General features: G+C 32.6%; 1 protein-coding gene across 4 annotated transcripts in view; it reads right to left on the bottom strand.

Moving 5' to 3' along the window:
- The window catches only part of Xrcc4 (X-ray repair cross complementing 4), a 248,567-nt gene that overhangs the window by 139,909 nt on the left and 90,358 nt on the right, over nt 1-18,300 (bottom strand). For all 4 annotated transcript variants that reach the window (XM_046428150.2, XM_046428143.2, XM_046428166.2 and 1 more), the window contains 3 exons: nt 15,257-15,423; nt 5,589-5,741; nt 4,193-4,290 (listed from right to left, as the gene is read on the bottom strand). In XM_046428150.2, coding sequence (XP_046284106.1) covers nt 4,193-4,290; nt 5,589-5,741; nt 15,257-15,423 — 418 coding nt within the window. The remainder of the gene's footprint in view (nt 1-4,192; nt 4,291-5,588; nt 5,742-15,256; nt 15,424-18,300) is intronic.

Genomic DNA, 18,300 nt, shown 5'->3' with positions numbered 1-18,300 from the left:
TTTTATATTTTTGTGACATTCTGTTAGTGATCAAGTTAAATTAGGATGTTTCTTTAATTTGGATCCAAACGACTAATTTCCTGTAGAGAAGGATGTTTCACAAAATATCTAATAACCTGACAGTTTTCTATTGACAAATACCAATTCTGCATTGGAGTCATGGGAATATAAACAATCCAGAAAATTCTTAACAGCCATAGGAGTTAGTATCAAGTAATGGGGGTGAAAATAACCCATTTTGTAATCCAGGTGTTGAGCTATAAAATAAATCACAGCAGCTATTTTATATATTTTAAGCATAATCAGAAACAAAATGAAACTTATGAACTCTATGGCATTAGGATGTAATCATGGTATAAGAAATAAAGTCAGTAATAACCTTTCAAACTATCTGAACATTCTGGAAATCAAGACATAAAGAAGTAAGTCTTTTTTTAAAATTCTCTTTTAGTTGCTGATGAACAATTATGTATTTATTTGTTTGTTTATTTATTTATACACGGTGCTGAGATTCAAACCCAGTTCCTCACACATGCTAGGCAAGGACTCCACCACTGAACCAGAATGCCATCCCAAAGAAAGTAAATCTTGCTATACAAAAATGTAAGATGTAGTATGGGGTGGTATTACCTCTAACATTCAAATCTCAGAATACTATGGGGATCTACTTTCAGCCAATAAACTGCTAAAACTGCTCAGTGTTTTTGAGAATTTTCATGGTATATTGTGTAGTATACAAGAGCAGATGTAGTTCATTAGATTGGACTATTTATCATTAGTTACCTCCCCAGCAATCCTAGGAATATGAAAAATAAAACAAAATAAAAGCAAGAAAATTGATTTTTTGTTCACAGAAATGTTAGCTATCAATTTCTTTCAAAACTACTGTATCACTACCCTACTTCCGGTTTTATTCATAAAAGTAAACAAATCTTCTCCTTGAATGAATATGACAGAAGCACTTAATGAGCTTGATCTCACTAAACCTATTTTTTTTATTGTCTAGGAATGGGGCTACTAAATAATGTGAACAACCCACGGGACTATGAAATTTTAATAATTAATGATGAAAACCATTTACATAATAAAATTGCTACAAAATAACACATTCAGCCACTTGAACAAATGACTTTCTAAAAGGCAGTAATATATTATTCCCTATTAATCTCTCTTCCTCTTGCTTTGACTATAGGCAAAACACAAACGAAACAGCAATATCTAAAATACACCCACAATTTTGCTTATTTTCAAAGAAAAAGCAATTTATTATGAAAGATGGTAAAATAAGTTTAGAAAAAAAACACTCACTGCTCTCACATAGATACCATATTATGTAGTATTACTATGTAGTACATATAGTATTATACTTACATAGTAATACTATAGAAAATACCACAAAGAGAAAGCTGTGCTCAAAAAGTTAATATATAATGGACTAAAAATATACTTTGTTTTAATGAAAGAATTAATTGTAGAAGCTGATAAATCACAAGGAGGCCCATCTCGTTATTTAACATACATAATGCTCTTTGTCAGCTCTATGGACTCTGGTTCTTAATTATCAAACATTTCAGACCTATTTATTTTTCATCTTAATGAATATCAACTTCCTGATTTTTTTTACTTATGCAGATGTAATAGATAAAACTTGTAATAAAAATGCTTTAACCCTCTAACGTCAAAAAAGTACCCAAAAAAGGTAAAAGCAAAAACAAAAAAACAGAACCAAAGACTTATATATCTGATATGAAGTAATCTAAAAATGAATTAAAGAAATAATGATACCTAAAACATAGGAAAAATACAGAATAAACGAAGAGAGAAATTTTGCCAAATTTAAAATAGTACAATTATAGCTTAAAATTTTACTTAATAAAAGACCTCATTCTCATATACCCATATCTAACCACAAATTTCCAATTCAACAATAATTTTGATCTACTTTAAATGTTGGTGGAATACACTGAATAAGAGCAATATCAAATGTAATTATATTTAATAAAAATTCTCCAAGTTTAAATAAGAGAGTCTGGATTTTCTTTGTGAGCATTGTGAGATTACATGATTTCATTTTAAATGGGGCAAAATGAAAAAAAGCATTGCCTCCAAATGAGAAGAAATTTAATTCCCAAGTGTAAACATGTGATTGTGTGATTCAAATCTAATTTGTCTAGAGTCAGATTAATCAATCAACTAGTCTAAACCTCAGAAAGTTTCCATGACTTCCATTAGTTACCTTCCTCAGTGTCCATTAATTTTATATTCTCTACTGTCACTATGAGAAGTGCCCAAGCTCCTAGCTAAACTAATCCACTAGTTGTACATTGGATCCTGTCATATCTACTTAAAGACAGTATCTCAGCTCTTCTTTCTGTCTATGAGTTGATGTTTGTTTCCCTTTCTCCTATCAGTATACATTCTTTCTTCCATCTTAAAAAAAAAAAAACAAAAAACACAACCTCTTCACCTAGTTTCCCCTCAACTCTGCATTTCTTTTCTTTGTGAAACTTGCTAAAGTGTTGCCTATATTTATGTGGTCTCATCCCCAATTCTCTCCTCCCTTTGAATATCCTATTTGCTCTTCTCTTCCAACCTCCCACTGAAAATATTATACTAAGGTCTAATAAAGTTTACATTGTTGAACCTGTCAATAAGCCCTCAGTTCTCATCTTTCCCCCCCGTTTGTAGCAGCATTCAACTCAGCTGTTTCACATTTATCACTTCAAATACTTCCTTTATGAATTTCACTTCCAGGATAGGATATCTACAGAGTTGCCTGTAATTTCCTGGCTGCCCCCTTTCTATTTTAGTCTTCTTACTCACTCTCCTTTTGCCATAACTACTTCAGCAAATCGTGCTTCTTGTAAATGTTATCTGCAGTCTACTCATTGCTCATTATATTCACTATCGCTCATTCTTCACCCAATTGTTGAACTAGCTTCCTGTTATAACTTCTTCTTCACTTGCCATCCTATAGTCTGTTACCAATATAATAGCCAGACTAATCCTGTTAAAATGTAAGTCTAATTATGCCACTTGACTGTTTAAAATGCTCCAATAGTTTCTAATTTATGTAAGATAAAAGCTGAAGTCTTTAAAATGGCATACAACACCCTACATAAAATGCGGCCCATTATCTCTCTGAACTCCTCTCCCAATTCCCAATCCTCATTTTTCAACTCTTACTAACCTCCCATGTTGTGACTTAAAGACATCAAGGCCTCTGTACATAAGTGGTTTTTCTGTCCAGCATGCTCTTCCCCTAGAGAGACTTGGCACTTTATCCCTCAGGCCTTCCTAATTCCCTGGCTAAAATCATAATTTCTTTATCTACTCCCAATCCTGGCATTTCTATCATCCTTCCTTGTTTTATTTTTCTCTTTCACTTAACATAGCTTATACTTTATATTTAGGTTACTCATCTTATTATTATCTGTTTCTCTGACTAGAATTTAAATTCCACACTGGCACAGAATTTTGTGTTTTGCTGTCTATTGCCCAGAAAAGCTCCTGATGCATAAGAGGCACTCAAAAGTATTTCCTAAATGAATGAATCAAACATTTGTTTTTTATAACATTAGGTTTAGGTCAAAAGCTTCTAAGTATTAAATGAATTCAGGGGCTCGGATTTCCACTGCCCCTTGGAAATTTACAGAATCTAGGAAAGTAATCCATGGATTTAAACACCTACTGTGTACTTGATCTACAGGACTAAGTAAGGTAGATTCAAGTATTTCACACTGAACTGACATTTTCCTTTCTTTGTCCTCTATACCTTTTATATCATAGCAAACCTTTTTCTGAAGAATGACAGAATGCCACAACCTTAGGATAATCTAGAACATTCAGAATCACCCTGCCCTATCCATAGCCTTTGCCAGATAAGACCTCAAATGCTGAGGGCAACCAGCTCTGAGCTGGTGATATTTAGCATGAAGGTACATCTTCCTTACTGCCTATGCATCCATTTAACCCGGTTTAACCTTGGTGTGTGGGTGTATGTATGTTCATTTTGCCTCCTTGATAATGAACTGCAGTATTTTATAATAAATGCTAATTTTTAACATTAAGTATTTGGAGTAGTATATAAAAACTGTAGAGAATTTTGGTGGAAAATTTTTTATAATACTTTTCACTAGAGTAATAAGCCTTGGTGAGATATTTAACAAAGGAAATAAACTATTGCTCTTACCTTGAGCCAATACAGAGGACTCAGACATGTGTTCACTTTCCTCATCAGTGCTTTCATCATAGATTGCACCTTGGTCAGCAGTTATTTCTTTGTTTTCCCTAGAAACAAAGAAGCAAGCATTAAGTAGCTGATTCAACCATCTAGGTATCAAATTTGCCAGTTTAGTAATTTTAGAAAATATTTCTGGAAAAAGATTCTTTAATAAGACTGAAAAAATATGCACATATGATTTAGATGAAATCAATTCAAAGACTATATAATAACTTATTTAATAATAGGTTCTTTTAGTTAACAATCTGAATATTATTTAATGTTCACTATAATTAATTCATAAATTAGTATCTTATCACTTATTATCATTCTATCAAAATACTATTCTATAAGATAATTTCTGTGGGTCACAATGTATTTAGCATTCTAATAACCTAAACCAGTTCTTCATCCTTAGATTGTCCCAAAAGTGAAGCAAAGAGAGATTAAATGATATGCCAATATAATACACAATAGATATTATTGTAAGATCAGTATCAGAATTAGGATCAGTTGACATCAAAAGTTATCTTTATTATAACATGTCATTGGTATAACTATGCTTTGTTTCCAGTTCAGGGAAATAGATAATGTATATCTTCTAATGTTTAAAAAAAATTGTTCAAAGCCATACTAACCATTTGTCATACTAACCATCTGATTTTTTCTCCTTAGGAAATCAAGTATACATTCACTCACAGAGAAAACTTGACAGAATGATGACAGAGAATCACACTCTAATCAGATAACATAAATTAAACATTTGATTCTAGAGTTAACCAATGATTAGACCTCAAGATTACAAATGTACATTAACAAGGCATGGTGGTACCCGCCTATAATCCCAGCTGCTTGGGAGGCTGAGGCAGGAGGATCCCAAATTCATGTCTAGCTTCAGCAACTTAGTGAGACCCTAAACAACTTAGCCAGACCCTGTCTCAAAAATATAAAATACAAAAAGGCTGAGGATGGGTTCATTGGTTGAGTGATCTTGGGTTCAATCCACAGTACCAAAAAAAAATTTAATAAAAGAAAAATTACAAATGTACATCAAATTCTGGAGTCCTTGAAGGAGATGAAAAGATTTTTAAATTCTTCCTTAATGATGTCTAAGAAATAAAAAATATTAAACAAATAAATTAAATTAAATAAATAACATTAAGACTTATGCCAGTTTTATAAGTTAAGTATAGGTAAGACAGAAGGTAGGCACAGAAGAATCATGTTACGAATTCTCTAAGCCAACATCTTTGCCCTAGCAGTTCAAACCCAGATTATCAAATGATCTTACATTTCCAAAACGTCATTAGTGTAAAAGTACTACTTAAATTTACTTGTCTACCATCCAAAAGCAGAAATGCTATACCTTTCATCTTCAGCATTCTTTTCCAATTCTTGAACTTCTTTTAATAAATTATGTAAGCTTCTGATCTTCGATTTCTTCTCATTCAACACCAGAATAAACCGTTTATAGAGATCAGTCTCCAAGGCTTCTTTGGCACTCACACATTTTTCAAACCTAAAAAAGTAAATTAATCATACAATTTTTCTTAGCAATGCTATTCATACTAATACTGAAGATACCAAGAAAACTCTTCAAGAAAACTAAAAATTAAAAATTATTTTTACATATGCTTTCATTGTCTTGGAAATTATATTTACTTAAATAAATAATTAGAAATTATTGGTTATTAATATCTGTAATTTATATACTGAGGTAAAGATCAAAATTGAAAGCTTATAGAAAAAAGCTTTAAAAATCTAAATGCCTAAATATAAACTTATTCAAATCTATGGTTTATATACAAAAGAATGTTTCATGGAAGAAATTTCAAATAAGCAAATGTAATCTGTTTCCCTAATACTTTGCTAATATTATCTTAATACCAAGCATGATCTTGTTTGTGATAAAGCAATATACCCAATATATACGACTGCACTACTAGACTATGAACTGCTCCACAAGAATGACCTGTCAAGTTATACCCTTAAAACCCAGCACCATATACACTTACAAATATACATAAAAACACATATACACAAACATATATATATATATAGAGAGAGAGAGAGAATAAACATAAACTACTTGATATTTCCAAGGAGATATTAATAAAACAACAAATATCTTAAATATGTGCTATAAAACTCACAAAATTCTCCATTATTTATAATTCTTCATATAATGCTCAAATGAACTAATAAGGGATTATATTTAAACTTCAAATGAGATATAAGGTAGAGAATGCAAACTAGAGAAGTTGTATACACTTGCTTAATACGGACACATATAAAATCTTTTAACTCTTTTATAGATTTAAATATAAGTTATTTCACATAAAATATTCTCTTAGGGGCTGTGGCTATAGCTCAGTTTATAAAGTGCTTGCCTCACATGCAATGCACAAGGCTCCAGGTTTAATCCCTGCACCACAAAAAAAAAAAAAAAAAATTCTTTCTGGGCTGGGGTTATAGCTCAGAGGTCAAGCTTGCCTAGCACATGTGAGGCCCTGGATTCGATCCTCAGTACCACATAAAAAATAAACACTTAGAATAAAGTTATTGTGTCCATCTACATACAACTAAAATAATTTTTTAAATATTCTTTTAAATGTAGTCTAGTTCTGCCTGATATTCTCTTACCATACTGCTTATATATAATTCTGATGGTCATATAGCCGTCCTAGCCTTTACATATTATATATATGCATATCAGAGGCAATATATACATGTGGGTGTACATACATACATTACAGTGAAATAACTAGAAACAAACATGTCAAATTGTAATACTTTTCCTATTTGACCTTAATGCTTTTACAATCTACTAATTTAGAGATGAAGAAAATTTCTCATAGGATGAAAGGAACATATGACAATGTATCTCTGGAATCAATTACAGCAAATTCTTATAGCAAAGTTTTGCTGTGAATTCCAAAGAGCATGTGTTTTACTGTGTAGTTTATCCTTAGTACCTAGGAGAGTATTTGGAATTTGACAGATGTTTAGTAAGTATTTATTGGATAAATGAATAAAGCAAGTGAGTTAATATGCTTATATTTTTCCAGCTTTACTTCTGATTTATTAAATGTCTCAAAGAGTACATTATTTTTATTTTCCAACATTCCATTCTGCAGTTCCTTGACCCTTTTTTCCATGAAGATGGACATCCTGGCATTGGCTTGGGCTATGCAAAGACTTCCAAATGCCTGGAAGTTCTCCTTGAGATGGTGGTTTGCAACAACTCTGACTTTCTCCTTCTTGTAGATTCTCCATATCTGTATTACTGGTCCTGCCAGCTGAGTGGCCAATTTGAGTTCTTCAGCAGAATTGTATCTATGCTTGGGGTTAAGAGCTTCCTGGAGAATAGGATGAACTTGGATGAGCTCTTTCAGACACTGAACATTGGCCTACATGGACTCTGTTCTGTGCCATTTTCTTGTGCATGCCTCCACCCTTAACTCTTCCAAACAAACTAAAATGACTTCTAGTTTGTTCTTTGGTCTAATATTTTACAGTGGAGCATCATAGTATGATATCTATTGGTCCAGGTGCAGGATACAGAGCCATGCTAGGTGCTTTTGATTGATAGATCTTGCACCTGTAGATCTTCCTGGTAGCAGGTTTAACCAGATGGCCTCAGATCACTGCCAGTCCTTATGAAAATGAAAATTTGAAATAATGCCATTCTAGAGTTTACTTTTTGAGTTTTAGGAGTCTTGTTAAGGAAATTCAGTTCCTAAGCCCATATGGGCCTACTTTTTCTTCTGTTCTAGTGCCTAAGTCTTTGATCCACTTTGAGTTTCATGCAGGGTGAGAGATAAGGGTTTAATTTTATTTTGGTACATATGGATTTCCAGTCTTCCGAGTACCATTTGTTGAAGAAGCTATCTTTTCTCCAATATATGTTTTTGGTGCCTTTGTCTAGTATTAGATTACTGTATTTATATGGGTTTGTCTTTGTGTCTTCTATTCTGTACCATTGGTCTATGAGTCTGTTTTGGTGTCAATGCCATGCCATTTTTGTTACTATGGTTCTATTGTATAGTTTAAGGTCTGGTATTGTGATGCCTCCTGTTTCACTCTTCTTGCTAAGGATTGCTTTGGCTATTCTGGGTCTCTTCTTTTTCCAGATGAATTTCATGATTGCTTTTTTCTAGTTCCATGATGAATATCATTAGGATTTTAATAGAAATTGCATTAAATCTGTATAATGCTTTTGATAATATGGCCATTTTGACAAATTACTTCTGCCTATCCAAGAGCATGGGAGATCTTTCCATCTTCTAAGGTCTTCTTCAATTTCTGTCTTTAGTGTTCTATAGTTTTCATTGTATAGGTCTTTCACCTCTTTTGTTAGATTGATTTGCAAGAAGAAATACAAATGGTCAAAAAATATATGAAAAATTTTTCAACATCTCTAGCAATTAGAGAAATACAAATCAAAAATACTCTATGATTTCATCTTACTCTAGTCAGAATGGCAATTATCAAATATGTAAGCAATAATGAAAGGATGTGGGAAAAAAAAGAACACTCATACACTGCTCGTGGGACTGTAAATTGGTATAACCACTCTGAAGAGCAGTATAAAGATTCCTCAGAAAACTTGGAATGGAACCACCATTTGACCTAGCTATCCTACTCCTTGATTTACATCCAAAGGACTTAAAATCAGCATACTTTAGTGACACATCCATGTTTATAACAGCTCAACTCACAATAGCTAAACTATGTTACCAGCCTAGGTGCCCTTCAAAAGATGAATGGATAAAGAAATTGTGTTGTATATCTATACAATGAATATTACTCAAACATAAATAATGAAATTATGACATTTGTAGGTAAATGGATGAAGGTGGAGGATATCATGCTAAGTGAAATAAGCCAATCACCCAAAACCAAAGGCTGAATGTTTTCTCTGATATACAGATGCTAATTCACAATAAGGGGCTGGTATGAAAAATAAAGGTCCTTTGGATTTGTCAGGGGCAAAGGGAGGGGAGGGGATTTGAGGTTAGGAAGGATAGTAGAATAAACTGAGCATTATTACCTTATGTGCATATATGACCACCTGACCACTGTTATTCTACATTATGTACAACCAGAAGAATGAGAAGTTATACTCCTTTTATGTATGATGTGTCAAAATGCATTCTACTGTCATGTATAACTAAATAGAACAAATTTAAAAACAATAATAATAAGGCCATTCTAGATGGGCACCACAACTGCCTATGGCTATCCTCCCAAAAAGGAATAGCTGAGTGAAGAGCTAATATGGACATCTCATGAGGAAATGGAAAACCAATTATTCTGAACACAGTCATGCATTGTTTTGAGAAATGCATCACTAGGCAATTTTGTTGCTGGTAAACACTATAGAAGGTACTTTGTACAAACCTAGCTGGTATATCAACTACTTGATGTGGCCTCTTCATGCAACCAAGAGACAGTAGACAAGAGATTTACAGAGTTGCTACTTGTTGAGAGCCATAGCCCAGTTGGGATGGCGCCTAGCATTTTGCCAGTACTTTTGAGTTCTCGTGGAGTTCCCGTTGAGTTCTGGTTGAGCTCTCATGGGGATTCCTGGAGAGTTTGCGGTTGACATCTCCCCAGGATTCCTGGAGAGTTCGCTTTGGTGGGTGAAGTTCCGATGGAGGGAGTTCTGGTTGGTGTGTGGTGTGTCCTGAGAAAAGCCGTGTGGGTGGCGTTCGTGGGAGTTCAGAAATAAAGTTTGTTCCTGCTTGAGTGGCTCATGATTTGTGCCCAGCCAGACTGCGGCAGCTACTAGAGGAACACAATATGCATTTTTTTTTATGAGCATGAAATGAAAAGTTTAAACAATGACAAAAAGGTATGGGATAGTAAACACATAAACCAGCAGAAGAGTTATTTATTTTCATTATCAAGTATTACATGCACTACATATTTGTATGTTGTTATGCTTAGGTATGAGGTGTCCTCCAAAAGTTCATGTTTGAAACAATGCAAGAATTTTCAGAGTTGAAATGATTAGACTAAGAAAGCTGTAACATAATCATCTTAATTACCATTTGAGTGGGTTAATGGATGATAACCTTTGGCAGGTAGGGTGTGGCTAGAGGTGTTAGGTCACTGGGGGTGTACATTTGAAATATATATTTTGTCCCTTTTAAGCAGTGCTTTTTCTCTGCTTCCTGTTGTCATGTCCTGAGCTACTTTCCTCTATCATCCCCTTCCACCATGATGTTCTTTCTGCTTCAATTTGGGCCCAGAGCTCAGTCAGTCATTTTTGGACTGAGACTTCTGAAAGTCTCAAATAAACATTTCTTCCTCTGTTGTTCTCGTCAGGTATTTTGGTCATAGTGACAAAAAAAAAACAGCAGACTAAAACATATGTGCTATACCTTAAACTACTAGGAACACAGGTTTGGTTTCACCAGCATCTCCCCAAACTCATTAGTAATGCATCCTGCTACAATCTCAGGACATCTAAAACTTCAATAGGCAACAGGTATTTTGTAACCCCATTTCAATCTTCTGGCACCACTGTCATATGTGTGGCCCACTGCTGATTTATGTAACATAGAGTACATGACTGGATAATATTTTTTCACTCATTTAACAGCTATACACCATTTTAACAGTAGTTTTTATATTCTTTGGCTTTTAAAATAATCTGTGGTAAATAATATTAATATAACAGGATCTGGGTATTTGTCAGGGGCAAAGGGAGGGGAAGGGGTTAGGAAGGATAGTAGAATAAACTGAGCATTATTACCCTATGTGCATACCCGGATCTGGGTATGTTTTAAAAAACACTTTAGGGGGCTGAGGTTGTAGCTCAGTGGTGCTCACCTAGCATGTGTGAGGCGCTGGGTTCAATCCTCAGCACCACATAAAAATAAAAACAAATAAAAATAAAGGTATTGTGTCCAACTACATCTAAAATAAATTATTAAAAAAACACTTCTAATCCTCAAACTGGATAACATTTTCCACAAAAGCTGATAGTAACAGTTGGCTAGAATAAAGTATTATTTTAAGCAATTGCAGGGTGTGAATTTACTCTTCATTACTACTTTCTCAACAGACTTGGAGAACACTAACCATTTTCTAAATATTTAGAAAGTAAAACACACATAGCATCTGTCCACCTGATTTTAATGCCAGTCCTCTTCTAGAGCCATTACAATATTACTGTGCCTTTCATATTACTTGGTCCCTGCCAAGCCTCTGTCTTAACAACTGGGAAGGAAGTATTAGTCAAGTGGAGACATAAGATTCACTGTTAATTCCAGTAGTACTAAAAGTAAGCCCACTTACAACTGGAGCAGACTGCAACCAGTCTAAGGATCACCTCCAAGACAAAGTCATACCAGATAATAATATCAAACAGGAAAGGCCTAATGACACTTCATTCTTTCAACAGTTACTATGACAACAGAATAATAAAGCTGTTAGTATCCCTTAGCACTGAGGTATACCTATGGTCTTAGTCCAAAAAATCGTAATTTTTAAAAATAACAAAAAGATAAAAAACTCAATAAAGAAAAATACTGAATATTCAAAATGAAATAATTATGGGTGGCAAAACAATTGAACAAAAACATGTTGAAACAATAATGAAAATAAGAGCAAAAAATGAAGCAATTTCATGTAAAAACAACACACAAAATAAAACAAGAGATTAAATGATAGCTCAAAATCAAACAACAGATACATGAATATGAAGATCTGGAACAGAAACACTGTTATCATCATTATATTAACAATCAGTCCTGGCCAAATTTATATGCAGTTCAGGGTTGTACAGAAAAAGAAAATCTGAATAGAGTTTAAAGGACAAAGGATGCTAAAAAGAGCTGGAAAAGAAAGCAGTAGTAAAGATTTTAAAAGGCTTTAAGCCCTGAAGATGGTGAACAGCTGTTCCTCATCTTTTCTTATGACAGCACTAGAGGAAATGGCCTTCAACTATATCATGAAGGATTCAGATTACCAATAAATGTAAGGAAAAATTTTCTGACTGTGAGTGTTTTAAACACTGTAAAGGGCTACCAAGGAGACAGGAAGATATCTCTTGAGGTCTTTAAAAATCTGACTGAATTCATCTGTAGATAATATGATTCTATCTTGAAGGCAAAAAGACAAAGTAGAAGAGCTTTCAAGGTCTTCCATTCTGATTATTCCACAGTGTCAACTCAATTCACAGAAAACTGCCTCCAATTATGTGTTTGATAACTATAACTCAGAATAAAGCCAGAATTTCTAAGTTGAATTCTAAGAGCAAACAAAAACCTATTCAGTAACATGGAACTTGAAAGTTGTTATTTGAAATTAAGTAGGAAAAGCCAGTGAACTAAATACAGCTAATAAGCTGAGGATTCATATTCAACTTGTCTAATTTTTCCTCCTTTATTAATAAACTAAAAAAAATCCAGTAATGCCACTTGTTCAAACATTCAAAATGGAGCAAAGACAATTATTAAATAGTAACTAAAAAATAATAGTAAATACATATGTTAAAGTCTAGGCATTAAACACTTGCCCCTCTTCCCCTTCTAACACCTCCTCCCCTCCATATGCAGTAATATGGAAGGGAAGAAATAGTTGATAACAAGATGGATAACTGACAAAAGAATAGTCAGAGGCTGCCCTAAAACTGAACTATAGCTGGGCTTAATATCGTGGCCCATTTCTAATGATTCTCCACTTTTTGTGTCCCTAATATAAGTTACCTAGCTTAGTATGCTCCTATCCCACTTCTAATCTTTTAAAGACTCTAAGTCAGCACCACTGCCTTATGGAAGCTGGAGCTGTAAATCCTCTGCTCATTTTCCAGGATCCTAAGACTCTAGAGGAGAGTCTTGGGCATGACCAAGATGTATTTATTTATATCTCCTTAAAGTGGCCACTTTCTCCTTTCAAAGGAGAAAAACCAAATTCAGGAAATACATAAAGGACTAATCTGACATCTGATATACAAATGAAACCTTGGAATTCTGAGTGGATTTTCTTTCCTCCCAGGTTGCCAGTTGAACCCAATGGCACACACTGTCAGCCTCTGAAGATCTAATCCAGTATAAATTACAACAACAAAAAAGATAGCAGGAGCAAGCATAATAAGGCAGGTAAAGGAATACATGACTATGCTTTTGAACAAATAGAAAATCTCTTGCTTAGTAGAATAAAAGCAAAATCTGGATAGCTCAGGAAGAGCAAATCAAGCATCTGTGGTCCACATAATATATGTACCCCTTACATACTGTTTCACAGCATAGGGTGCAATTGTCTCCACTGCCTCATCTTCATTTCCTGCTGCTTTCAATTCTGTGGGAGTGGTGTTGAATACTGATGAGATAATAACCTCTTTCAACCTCTGGCAGACATTTTAAAGCAATTTGTTCAAGTACTAAGTAACCAGCCAGCATTTTTGTGGCCAATTTGTGGATCAAATTTCTAATCATACAGAGGGTAATTTGAGTTTTAAATATAAAAATATAATGGCTTGTTACAATCACAGTGCATCTCCTTTAATTTGATTCATTTCACATACAAAATAGAAAAACACACCCAAACTACAGATACAGGTACAAAAAATGCTTTGGAGACAGATATTTGATACTGACTTATATCAAAATGAATAAAACAGAACATAAGGATAAATTTTTTCTGTATAGCTTCTTGATATATAAATATTGAATTGGTCTCCATTACTTTTACATTATTTATATATACTTATATTTTATATTATTTATGTATAGTTATATATAAATAAATAAGTGGAGATAAAAGGTAATTTGGCTAAAAGAGAGCAAGACAAGCATTTCCTTAGTGTAATAAAAGGAAAATATAACCAAGTATTAGTAACTCAATTTTGCATGAATTGCATTGAATAGTAAATATTATTGAATGTACAGAAAAATAACTTATTTTACTTACTCTCATTTTCATATACTTACACATGAATAGTTGTAAACCACTTTGCTATGGATCATGTTGCCTCATATAGAACAATGTCCATATAGAACAATCACAACAGCTGCCCTAAAAATAACTCTAAATAAGACACCATGTTCTTATCCTTTAGATCAATTAGCTTGAATGAAAGATTAAAAATCTACTCTATGTAGTGATTCTAATCATTATTTTATATACACCACATGATTATTTCAGACATTGCCGCACACACACACAAACATATGACTATCATATATGTCTCTTCAGGGATATAAGTGTTTATGACTTACATATTATTTCCTTCGAACATCTTTTACCCAGTACAATAGTACAAGTCATACACTAGTTAAGCCTAGATTAAGACTTAGTTGAAAAAGTTAATAATTGAGAAAATATATAACTTTTTATCATCATTAAAAAATTTTAAAAAGGCCAGGAAAATAAAAGACTACTGAGTGTTTTATTCAATAGCTACAGTTACTTTAGCTTTTAAAAAACTATGAATATTGTAATATGAATTTTCAATAAATCAGGAGAAATAAGTCTCTACTAGGAATCAAAACACACATCATTTAAAATAGTTACCATTTATTAATTCCAAATAGAGAATTGACAGTGCTTATTTATATTTCAGATCTTTTTATTCATTATTAATCCTATAAATTAAGCTGAACTAATCTTTTCTTATAAATATCCATTAGTATTTTTGAAGGAATTGGGGATTGAACCCATGGCTTATCCATGTTTGAGTATATACTCTACCATGGAGTTACTCCTCAGTCTCACTACCTAAATTTTTAAATCAATATTACAATAATAGATTGAGATAATCAATGTCCAATTACTTCTTATTTTTTATAAGATTGGTGGTGCAAACAAATACTAAATTACCTAAAATTGTTCTTATGTACCAATAATGCACAATAGTGATTAGGACCTTGGTTTAATACTATTAAGTAAAACTATAATGAATACAGATTTTATTTTCCATCTAGGATATTGTACATATATTATAAATTTATAAATAATTACTTAAACCTATAATTTAAAGAAACTTAAAGTTTTTATAATGCAAGCACATTGGGTACACACCGTTCTTGAACATCATTCCAATCTCTCAGAAACCTTTCATTTTCTTTCTGCAGGTGCTCATTTTTGGCTTGGTTTTCAGCAATGGTGTCCAGGCAGTAACAAATAAGTTCTCTGATGACCTCAGCTGGGCTTTCTACTTTCTCTAGATTAAAGGATCCAATTCTAAACTATAATGAGAGGAGAACATGATTAGTTTGGAGATAATATCAAGCCGGAGCAGTTCTGTTTTAAAATACATAATTTCTTCTGAGGGGGAAAAAGTAAAAGATCGAATGTACTGCATTTATCAGATATAAATAAAGTAAACATAAAATTGGGCAACTTTTTTACTAATTATCATAGAAATCATCAAATAGCCTAAAAATAATGTTTTTAAAATGTTAAGTAGAGTGACTTTCTTTTCTTTCAGAAAAGAAAGCAATGTAAATACCATTAGCCATACTATACCATCTGTTTGTTAAAGCCTAATTTTAAGTCACTCTGCTCGGAATAACGAATTATACATGAAGATTTTTAACTTGAGGTTTAGCTAAATATATGGCAAAATGGAATAACTGGCATATAACTGAATACTAAAAAAATATCAAATTGCAGCAATAGTTAGGAGTTTTAGGAAATTTATTAAGCCTGGGGGAAGCACACGGTAATTACTTCTTTGTCTAAGATTATAACTTATTAATATAAATTTTCAAAAATAATGGTAAGTGTAAAACTTGAGTGTTTTTTCATGAAGGTAAAACTAAAAAATGTCATAATTCCTCCCTCTCCCAAATTCACAATTCCCCTACTAGAAGACACTTGAAAATAAAATAGTATAATGCAGTTTTGGTAATAGATATGAAATTCTAAACGAAATGCAGGCACTATCCATTTTACTGATGATAATAATGAAGCAATGATTACTAATAATAATTGCCTTCAATAGTAAAATTAGAATGATTGTAATATAATAATTATTATATGCATAATAATCATTATGAAGTAAAACTTCAATGGAGCACAAACAAACTCATCTTCACCAAAAAAAAAACTATCATTATATTCATGTTATAGATTAGTAAGTAAGATCCAGAGTAGCTATTCCACCTATTAAAGGGGCAGAGTCAAGATTCTACTGTGCTATGTTGTTATGGATATTTCCTGATACAAGGGGGTATCACATCTAAACAGACAGCAAGGGGAAGAATCAGGTTCAAAACACATAAATAATTTCAAAGAAAGATTCTAACACCACTGAATAAGCAGAAGAGTAAAACCAACTGTTTGTTAGTTTTGCTTGGGTGTTTGTTTTGGTTTTGCCTCGCAGATTACTGATTTCTACTATGCCATTTATCTAAGGAGAACATTTCCAAAATGTATCACTTTCAAAAAGTATTTCTATAAATGTTAGATACATATTAACAATGGTTGAGAGTTCTAAGAAATATATCTATTTACAAATAAAATTAGAAGCCACTAAAATAGAAATTCAGTGTTTATTCTCTGGATAGCCCTTTAAAAATGAGTCCAGTTCATTCCTTCCATTTAGTATTATTTGAATATATAACCCAGAAAGCAGGTGTTTCTGGATAAATCAAGTTTGCTAGTTTATTTTTAAATCTTCTGATAGAAAACATGGGTAGAAGATTATTTCACATTACAGAAACCCTGCCAAAAGGCTAAATACTGATGATTCCTAGGTGTTAAGAAGAATTTATATATACTCATGTAAAATGCAAAATAAAACAATAGATATTTAGATTTTTTAATGTCATTAGTACATTTTAAAAAATTTTAGAGTACTAAATATTACTGATCTAACCACAAAGAAATCATGCATTCATTTGTATATGTACATTTGTTATTAACCCAAGCAGGTCATCATGTCTTTTTAACCCTTTAATTTGTTTTATCTCATCACGTTTTGTCTATTAACAAAAGAAAGGAAAGCAGATTTTAAAAAATCTCTTTTATTACAACAAATGCACCCATTTGTATTAGACTTGCTGGGATTACAGGTATTTGGCCTAATTTCAGTTTTGAGAAATACTTAATAAAACAAACAAACAAAGACCTGTAAAAATTCTAAAAAAGGTATTTTCAGATGAAATTCAGACTATTTGTTATATCTGATTTATTTTTTCTCTTAAACTTATAATCAAATGGCCAAGAAGACTTGAATTTAAAAAGTATAAATTTAAATAAGGAAGTGTCATTTATACAAAGAAAATAAAACTTAATTTTTGTATGTGTGTGTGGTCCTAAGGATCAAACCCAGAAATGATTTGGATCTGAGTTACATCTCCATCCTTTTTTTAAAAAAAAATTTTTAATAGTTTTGTTAACCAAAAAAATATTTTTTAAATATTTTTTAAAAATATTTTTATAACTGGATACTAGAACTTTATTTAATTTATTTATTTTTGTGTGGTGCTGAGGATCAAACCCAGGGCCTCCCATGTGTTAGGTGAGCACTCTAATGCTGAGCCAAAATCTCAGCCCCACATCTCCATCCTTCTTTATTTTGAGACATACTGTCACTAAATTACCAAAGCTGGACTGAACTTGGGTCAGCTTCTGGAGTTGCTGGGATTACAGGTGTTTGCCACTGCACCCAGCTAAGAATATATAATGAGAGGGTTAGGGATGTAGGTCAGTGGTAGAATGCTTGCCTAAGCATGCATAATGTCCTGGGTTTGACCACCGTAACTAAAAAACAAACAACCAACAACCAAAAAAAAAAAAAAAAAAAATTAAGAATATATAACTTGAAAGTAAATTTGAGCATTTACCTCATGATGTTTCTCTGATTGTAAACACACACAGTTAAAGGCAAAGTTATCTGTAGAACATTATTTTTTTCAAGTTAATGTAAAACAGGAAAAATTAAGCTTGTTTTATTTTTAGACAACAGATTACATTATCAGTAAAACATAGCCTACAAATTTATCTAGAATTCTCTTATTGCAATTGTCAAGCACCTCTGACAAAGATGGGCATGTTAGAAAAGAATTTTTCAGAACTTGAAAGTTTCAAAATGCCAAATGGACAAATAACCTATTCAC

This window comes from Marmota monax, unplaced genomic scaffold (assembly GCF_021218885.2).
Source record: "Marmota monax isolate L192 unplaced genomic scaffold, Marmota_monax_Labrador192_F-V1.1 WCK01_AAM20220418_F8-fsc00018, whole genome shotgun sequence".
Taxonomy (NCBI): domain Eukaryota; kingdom Metazoa; phylum Chordata; class Mammalia; order Rodentia; family Sciuridae; genus Marmota; species Marmota monax.
The sequence above is the reverse complement of the archived record's forward strand: the minus strand, read 5'-3'. Positions and strand labels throughout refer to the sequence as shown.